General features: G+C 47.0%; 1 protein-coding gene across 1 annotated transcript in view; it reads left to right on the top strand.

The window, feature by feature from the left end:
* Positions 1-81: 81 nt before the first annotated feature.
* Positions 82-10,284, top strand: part of nfxl1 (nuclear transcription factor, X-box binding-like 1) — a gene marked incomplete at its 5' end in the record, with an annotated part of 20,784 nt that continues 10,581 nt past the window's right edge. The window contains 13 exon segments of the mRNA XM_065952346.1: positions 82-164; positions 166-213; positions 396-440; positions 5,120-5,253; positions 5,345-5,404; positions 5,407-5,429; positions 5,740-5,815; positions 6,018-6,061; positions 6,063-6,116; positions 9,177-9,291; positions 9,448-9,572; positions 9,656-9,778; positions 10,128-10,218. Of these exon segments, the coding sequence (XP_065808418.1) occupies positions 82-164; positions 166-213; positions 396-440; positions 5,120-5,253; positions 5,345-5,404; positions 5,407-5,429; positions 5,740-5,815; positions 6,018-6,061; positions 6,063-6,116; positions 9,177-9,291; positions 9,448-9,572; positions 9,656-9,778; positions 10,128-10,218 (1,021 nt within the window).

The following is a 10,284-nucleotide window of genomic DNA, read 5'->3' as shown; positions in this document are numbered from 1 at the left end:
CAACACAGCCCGTTCAGTACAAGTTAAAACAGCAGCAGAGACAGTATTAAGCCCCGCCCCCCTCCCTCTCTCTCTGTGCAGGTTGGAGCTGCTCCAGCTGTTTTCTCTCTCTTCCACCTGCCCTGCATTCAGAAGTGGGCCAAAGACTCGGCCTTCCTCGTCTCCCTCCGTCACCGATGAAGACTTCGGTCAGAAGCAGCACCCCTGGCCCTGGTGAGGGACAAACCTGCTTCTGTTTTTATAAACCTGTCACAGTGAGATCACTTCCTGTCCTCCTGTAACTCTGCCTTTCGCCCAATCACAGCGATCAGATCCGCCCCTCTGTGACCCTGAACGTAGAGATAATGGATGGATGTGAAAGTCATCTGTAACTGTTGTTTTTTTTTCTTCTTCAGTCCAAAGTGTCGAGCTGAATATCCTCCCAGTGCGACGCCCAACAGGTACGTCTCACTACATTCACTGCACTTCATGTGTGACACCATGAGGACGCTTCATGTTCACACAGCTCACACTCTGACACCATGAGGACGCTTCATGTTCACACAGCTCACACTCTGACACCATGAGGACGCTTCATGTTCACACAGCTCACACTCTGACACCTTGAGGACGCTTCATGTTCACAGCTCACACTCTGACACCATAGAGGACGCTTCATGTTCACACAGCTCACACTCTGACACCATGAGGACGCTTCATGTTCACACAGTCACACTCTGAACCCATTGAGGACGCTTCATGTTCACAACCTCTGACACCATGAGGACGCTTCATGTTCACACAGCTCACACTCTGACACCATGAGGACGCTTCATGTTCACACAGCTCACACTCTGACACCATGAGGACGCTTCATGTTCACACAGCTCACACTCTGACACCATGAGGACGCTTCATGTTCACACAGCTCACACACTGACACCATGAGGACGCTTCATGTTCACACAGCTCACACACTGACACCATGAGGACGCTTCATGTTCACACAGCTCACACTCTGACACCATGAGGACGCTTCATGTTCACAGCCACTCTGACACCATGAGGACGCTTCATGTTCACACAGCTCACACTCTGACACCATGAGGACGCTTCATGTTCACACAGCTCACACTCTGACACCATGAGGACGCTTCATGTTCACACAGCTCACACACTGACACCATGAGGACGCTTCATGTTCACACAGCTCACACTCTGACACCATGAGGACGCTTCATGTTCACACGCTCACACTCTGACACCATGAGGACGCTTCATGTTCACACAGCTCACACTCTGACACCATGAGGACGCTTTCATGTTCACACAGCTCACACTCTGACACCATTGAGGACGCTTCATGTTCACACAGCTCACACTCTGACACCATGAGGACGCTTCATGTTCACACAGCCTCACACTCTGACACCATGAGGACGCTTCATGTTCACACAGCTCACACTCTGACACCATGAGGACGCTTCATGTTCACACAGCTCACACTCTGACACCATGAGGACGCTTCATGTTCACACAGCTCACACTCTGACACCATGAGGACGCTTCATGTTCACACAGCTCACACTCTGACACCATGAGGACGCTTCATGTTCACACAGCTCACACTCTGACACCATGAGGACGCTTCATGTTCACACAGCTCACACTCTGACACCATGAGGACGCTTCATGTTCACACAGCTCACACTCTGACACCATGAGGACGCTTCATGTTCACACAGCTCACACTCTGACACCATGAGGACGCTTCATGTTCACACAGCTCACACTCTGACACCATGAGGACGCTTCATGTTCACACAGCTCACACTCTGACACCATGAGGACGCTTCATGTTCACGACCAGTTCACACAGCTCACACTCTGACACCATGAGGACGCTTCATGTTCACACAGCTCACACTCTGACACCATGAGGACGCTTCATGTTCACACAGCTCACACACTGACACCATGAGGACGCTTCATGTTCACACAGCTCACACTCTGACACCATGAGGACGCTTCATGTTCACACAGCTCACACACTGACACCATGAGGACGCTTCATGTTCACACAGCTCACACTCTGACACCATGAGGACGCTTCATGTTCACACAGCTCACACTCTGACACCATGAGGACGCTTCATGTTCACACAGCTCACACTCTGACACCATGAGGACGCTTCATGTTCACACAGCTCACACTCTGACACCATGAGGACGCTTCATGTTCACACAGCTCACACTCTGACACCATGAGGACGCTTTCATGTTCACACAGCTCACACTCTGACACCATGAGGACGCTTCATGTTCACACAGCTCACACTCTGACACCATGAGGACGCTTCATGTTCACACAGCTCACACTCTGACACCATGAGGACGCTTCATGTTCACACAGCTCACACTCTGACACCATGAGGACGCTTCATGTTCACAACAGCTCACACTCTGACACCATGAGGACGCTTCATGTTCACACAGCTCACACTCTGACACCATGAGGACGCTTCATGTTCACACAGCTCACACTCTGACACCATGAGGACGCTTCATGTTCACACAGCTCACACTCTGACACCATGAGACGCTTCATGTTCACACAGCTCACACTCTGACACCATGAGGACGCTTCATGTTCACACAGTTCACACAGCTCACACTCTGACACCATGAGGACGCTTCATGTTCACACAGCTCACACTCTGACACCATGAGGACGCTTCATGTTCACACAGCTCACACACTGACACCATGAGGACGCTTCATGTTCACACAGCTCACACTCTGACACCATGAGGACGCTTCATGTTCACACAGCTCACACACTGACACCATGAGGACGCTTCATGTTCACACAGCTCACACTCTGACACCATGAGGACGCTTCATGTTCACACAGCTCACACTCTGACACCATGAGGACGCTTCATGTTCACACAGCTCACACTCTGACACCATGAGGACGCTTCATGTTCACACAGCTCACACTCTGACACCATGAGGACGCTTCATGTTCACACAGCTCACACTCTGACACCATGAGGACGCTTCATGTTCACACAGCTCACACTCTGACACCATGAGGACGCTTCATGTTCACACAGCTCACACTCTGACACCATGAGGACGCTTCATGTTCACACAGCTCACACTCTGACACCATGAGGACGCTTCATGTTCACACAGCTCACACTCTGACACCATGAGGACGCTTCATGTTCACACAGCTCACACTCTGACACCATGAGGACGCTTCATGTTCACACAGCTCACACTCTGACACCATGAGGACGCTTCATGTTCACACAGCTCACACACTGACACCATGAGGACGCTTCATGTTCACACAGCTCACACTCTGACACATCACAACAAACTCAAATTCATTTAGAGGACCACTTTAACCCTCCTGACTCACTATGGACATTTCTGTCCATGTGGTCAAATGTCTCCTCTTCATCTGTCCATCATTTTGTCTGTTAGTACATATGGAACACATTTTATAAGAAAGTTTCTCTCTTGACACATTTTGGAATGAACATTTTATTTTTTTAATAAATCAATAGATCACTGAAACATGTTTACTACCCTCTGAAGTCACTGAGGACAAACATGTCCACTTACAAAAAACTGATCTAAAAATAGAACAGATTGATATTTTTTCTTCTTTTTTCTGCATAATCTCTTAATCAACTTCAGCCCTGCTCAAAACTACCAAACATTCAATCATTTTTAGGAATTTAACCCTTTAAATGCCAGTTTGATTACTTGATGTCCCTGTTGTTATTTATGAAAAAAAAAACACAAAAGAGAGTTATATTCCATAAAACAAATATTTGGTGGCTGGGGATTTTTTTTAAATCAGTCTTGGATATTTCAAAGATTATCCAAAATATTGACTTAGATGCATTGTTAGTTTTTGTGTAGCATCAGATTTCAAATGTAGTTCCCTGTTTGGACATTGGAGGGCGAAAATGTCCAATTTCCAATTCACATTTTTTCTACTTTTTTCTGCATAAATCTCCAAACATTGAATAACTATCAACTACTTTAAATGCCAGTTTGATTACATGATTCTGGCATTTAAAGGGTTAAATTCCTAAAAATGACTGGATGTTTGGTAGTTTTGAGCAGGGCAGGAGTTGTTTTAAGAGATTTATTTCCAAAAAAAAGTAGAAAAAAATATCAGTATGTTCTATTTCTCTCAGTTTTTTGTAAGTGGACATGTTTGTCCTGAGTGACTCAGAGGGTTGCAGTGGTTAGAGGCTGGAGAAGGCAGAGGGAGCACAGAAGAAGAGCTCACCTTTTCAGTCTGAAATCAACTTCTCATGGAGCCTCTCAGTTCAGACACAGAGGTGCGTTGGAATTGTCCCTCCTGTCTCCTTCACTATCCACTTCACCTTTAACCTCGGGGAAAAGGTCATGAGGTCAAGGAAAGATGTTAGGAGAAGTCATAAAGGACTTAGGGAAAGGAGATCTCGTTGCTCTAACAATCCGACCACATTTCCACTAGGCCACGTCATTAAATGTGACGGACCGGCGGAGGTTGATGACGTGGGTCTGCCGTGTTGAAACTACAATGTTCAGATAATGGATAAAAATGTCTCTTATCTTTTATCTCTTTACGATCATCGTTCATGTTCCTGAACGGTCGGATGCGTCATATCTCATCTCCTTCCTAAAGGATGGTCCAGTGTATCCTAAAGGAGGTTATAAAGGAAGCATTGACCCACCTTTCCTTAACTTTTAGAGAATTCAAACGGCTCTTATCATGGCCGCCACTGAAATGCTTCAGGGTTAAAGGTGAAGTGGATCGTGAGAGGAGACAGGAGGGACAATTGAACGCACCCCTACAGACATGATGCTTAACAATCTGCAGCGTCATGGCTGCTGTCGTCCAGCAGGGGGCTCCACACTCCACACAGTGAAGAGCTCAAACCTCTGATCCCTTTGGACGATTCTCTTCGTGTGTGTGTGTGGTGTGTGTGTGTGTGTGTGTGTGTGTGTGTGTGTGTGTGTGTGTGTGTGTGTGTTGTGTGTGTGTGTGTGTGTGTGTGTGTGTGTGTGTGTGTGTGTGTGTGTGTGTGTGTGTGTGTGTGTGTGTGTGTGTGTGTGTTGTGTTCAGGTACATGTGTTACTGTGGGAAGCTGCAGGATCCTCCAGCTGATCCCTGGTTGGCTCCTCACTCCTGCGGCTCCGTCTGTCAGAAGGAGCTCAAACCCACCTGTGGACACAACTGCCTGCTGCTCTGTCACCCCGGTAACCAGACACACACACACACACACACACACACAGACACACAGATACACACACACAGATACACCACATCTTACACTTTGTGTGTTTTCAGGTCCCTGCCCTCCGTGTCCAAAGATGGTGTCAGTGTCCTGTCTGTGTGGAAAAGCTAAGCCCCTCCCCGTCGCTGTAGCAACAAGGTAAACCTTCAAAGTTTAAACATGTGTTTCCTGCAGCGTCATGAGAAATGATCCAATCAGAAGTAAGGAGTGATGATTGACAGGTTGAAATGATCAATCAGATGAAGCTTCTGACTCTGCTGTGTGTGTGTGTGTGTGTGTGTGGTTGTGTGTGTGTGTGTGTGTGTGTGTGTGTGTGTGTGTGTGTGTGTGTGTGTGTGTGTGTGTGTGTGTGTGTGTGTGTGTGTGTGTGTGTGTGTGTGTGTGTGTGTGTGTGTGTGTGTGTGTGTGTGTGTGTGTGTGTGTGTGTGTGTGTGTGTTCTCTCTCCAGGCCTGGTCATGTCAGCAACAGTGTAACAAGTTGTTACCCTGCAAGCAGCACACCTGTACACATTCCTGTCACACAGGTACACACACACACAGAGAAAGAGAGACACACAGAGAGACAGAGACACACACACAGAGACATACACACACACACACAGAGAGACACACACACAGAGACACACATACACACACACACACACACACACAGAGACACACACACACACGGCCGACAGTAACACCTTTGTGTGTGTGGGTGTGTGTGTGGTGTGGTGTGTGTTTCAGAGTGTTCTCCCTGTCCCAGAGTCAGTGTTCAGAAGTGTGTGTGTGGGTCGAGAGCGGACAGAAAGACCCTGTGCTGCCCCCAAGTGGAACTGTCAGCAGGTACAACTACACACAAACTACACACAACTACACAACAACTACACACAACTACACACAACTACACACATTACACGCAACTACACACATCTACACACATCTACACACAACTACACACATCTACACACAACTACACACATCTACACACATCTACACACAACTACACACATCTACACACAACTGCACACATCTACACACAACTACACACATCTACACACATCTACACACAACTACACACATCTACACACATCTACACACAACTACACACAAACTACACACATCTACACACATCTACAGCACATCTACACAACTACACACAAACTACACACATCTACACACAACTACACACATCTACACACAACTACACACAAACTACACACATTTACACACAAACTACACACATCTACACACAACTACACACAAACTACACACAAACTAAACACATCTACACACAACTACACACATCTACACACAACTACACACAACTACACACATCTACACACACTACACACAAACTACACACATCTACACACAACTACACACAAACTACACACAAACTAAACACATCTACACACAACTACACACATCTACACACAACTACACACAACTACACACATCTACACACAAACTACACCCATCTACACGCAACTACACACAACTACACACAACTACACACAAACTACACACAACTACACACAAACTACACACATCTACACACAAACTACACACAACTACACACATCTACACACAACTACACACATCTACACACAACTACACACAAACTACACACATCTACACACAACTACACACAAACTACACACATCTACACACAAACTACACACATCTACACACAAACTACACACATCTACACACAACTACACACAACTACACACATCTACACACAACTACACACAAACTACACACAACTACACAACAAACTACACACATCTACACACAACTACACACATCACACACTCTACACACAAACTACACACATCTACACACAAACTACACACATCATCTACACACAACTACACACAACTAACACACATCTACACACAACTACACACAAACTACACACATCTACACACATCTACACGCAACTACACACAACTACACACAACTACACACATCTACACACATCTACACAAACTACACACAAACTACACACAAACTACACACATCTACACACAACTACACACAAACTACACACATCTACACACAACTACACACATCTACACACATCTACACACAAACTACACACATCTACACACAAACTACACACATCTACACACAACTACACACAACTACACACATCTACACACAACTACACACAAACTACACACAACTACACACAAACTACACCACATCTACACACAACTACACACATCTACACACATCTACACACAAACTACACACATCTACACACAAACTACACACATCTACACACAACTACACACAACTACACACATCTACACACAACTACACACAAACTACACACAACTACTCACATCTACACAACTACACACATCTACACACAACTACACACAAACTACACACATCTACACACAACTACACACAAAACTACACACATCTACACACAAACTACACACATCTACACACAAACTACACACATCTACACACAACTACACACAACTACACACATCTACACACAACTACACACAACTACACACAACTACACACAAACTACACACATCTACACACAACTACACACATCTACACACATCTACACACAAACTGACACACATCTACACACAACTACACACAAACTACACACATCTACACACAACTACACACATCTACACACAACTACACACATCTACACACAACTACACACAACTACACACATCTACAACAACTACACACAACTAACACATCTACACACATCTACACAAACTACACACAACTACACACAAACTACACACATCTACACACAACTACACACAATACTACACACATCTACACACAACTACACACATCTACACACATCTACACACAAACTACACACATCTACACACAAACTACACACATCTACACACAACTACACACAACTACACACATCTACACACAACTACACACAAACTACACACAACTACACACAAACTACACACATCTACACACAACTACACACATCTACACACATCTACACACAAACTACACACATCTACACACAAACTACACACATCTACACACAACTACACACAACTACACACATCTACACACAACTACACACAAACTACACACATCTACACACATCTACACGCAACTACACACAACTACACACAACTACACACATCTACACACATCTACACAAACTACACACAAACTAAACACAGTACAATAACACTGTACTCTGCTACTCCTCTTACCCTCCTCTTCCTCCACTTCCTCCTCTTCCTCCCCCTCCCCTCCTCCTCCTCTCCCTCCTCCCCCCCTCCTCCTCTTCCTCCCCCTCCTCCCCCTCCCCTCTTCTTCTCTCCTCTTCCTCCCCCCCTCCTCCTCCTCCTCCTCCTCCCCCCTCCTCCCCCTCCTCTTCTTCTTCTCTTCCTCCCCCTCCTCCCTCTTCCTCCCTCTTCCTCCCCCTCCTCCTCTTCCTCCCCCTCCTCCTCCTCTTCCTCCTCTTCCTGCTCTTCCTGCTCCTCCTCTTCTTCTTCCTCCTCCTCTTCCTCTTCCTCCTCTTCCTCCTCCTCTTCCCTCCTCTTCCTCCTCTTCCTCTCCCCTCCTCCTCTTCCTCCCTCCTCCCCCTCCCCCTCATCCTCTTCCTCCCCCTCCTCCCCCTTTCCTCCCCCTCCTCCTCTTCCTCCTCCTCCCCCTCCTCCTCCCTCCTCTTCCTCCCTCCCCCCTCTCCTCCTCCCTCCTCCCTCCTTCCTCCTCCCCCCCTCCTCCTCTTCCTCCCCCTCCTCCTCTTCCTCCTCTTCCTCCCCCCCTCCTCCTCTTCCTCCCCCTCCTCCTCTTCCTCCTCTTCCTCCCCCTCCTCCTCCTCCCCCTCCTCCTCCTCCTCCTCCTCTTCCTCCCCCTCCTCGTCCTCCTCCTCCTCCTCAGGTGTGTGGTGCTCCTCTCTCCTGTGGTAATCACTCCTGTGAGGTGTTGTGTCATGATGGAGTTTGTCCTCGTTGTCCTCGCTCCGTCAGCAGATCGTGTCCGTGTGGAAAGAGCAGTGAGAACATTTACATTAATAAATCACATGTTTCATTTCACCTTTTTATTATCAACATTGTTTGTTCACTGACTCTGTGTGTGTGTGTGACTCTGTGTGTGTGACTCTGTGTGTGTGTGTGTGTGTGTGTGTGTGTGTATGTGTGTGTGTGTGTAGAGTCGTCTCTGCCGTGCACAGAGGAAGTGATGCCGTGTGGCGACACGTGTGACCGCCGCCTGTCGTGTGAAAAACACACCTGTTCCATGAGGTGTCACCGAGGGAGCTGTGAGACCTGCAGACAGGTGACACACACACACACACACTGACGCACACACACACACACACACTCACTCTCTGACTCTGTGTGTGTGTGTGTGTTGTTCAGGAGGTGGAGAAGGAGTGCAGGTGTGGTAAATACAGGAAGTTGATGCCGTGTCATAAAGAATACCTGTGTGACTCCAAGTGTCCAAAAACCAGAAGCTGCCAGAGACACCAGTGCAGGAGGAAGGTGAGGAGGAGAAGTCTGTATTTTATTTTGAAGGAGACAGGAAACTGACTCTCTGTGTTTCATAAGATGAAGAAGAAAGAACAGTGTGACCAACATGCAGCTGCAGATCTGTCCAATCACCTTTCAGCGTCAGAGAAGCAAAGAACGGCCTGAAACGTCGGCCTCCATCTTTGTTTTGTGTGCGTGCGTGTGTAAATGTCAGGGCGATGTGATCTTCTCTGAGCGTTAAAGGTTAGCTGACGAGGTGTGCGCCCGCTGTCAGACGCTCTGATCCGATAAGAACATTTCATATTCATGCGTACGCGTTCAGAGGATCATTCAAACACTCCCATGATGCTTTGTGTTTCAGTGTTGCCCTGGTAACTGCCCTCCATGTGATCAGAGCTGTGGTCGAACTCTCGGCTGCCGCAACCACAAGTGTCCCTCCGGCTGTCACCCAGGTAACGCTCACTCAACATGCTGATGTTACATACTCTGCATTTAAATGTTTCCTCAAATGTCCTTCT

This window comes from Labrus bergylta, unplaced genomic scaffold (assembly GCF_963930695.1).
Source record: "Labrus bergylta unplaced genomic scaffold, fLabBer1.1 SCAFFOLD_177, whole genome shotgun sequence".
Classification (NCBI taxonomy): Eukaryota; Metazoa; Chordata; class Actinopteri; order Labriformes; family Labridae; genus Labrus; species Labrus bergylta.
This window is presented reverse-complemented; position numbering and strand designations above follow the sequence as displayed.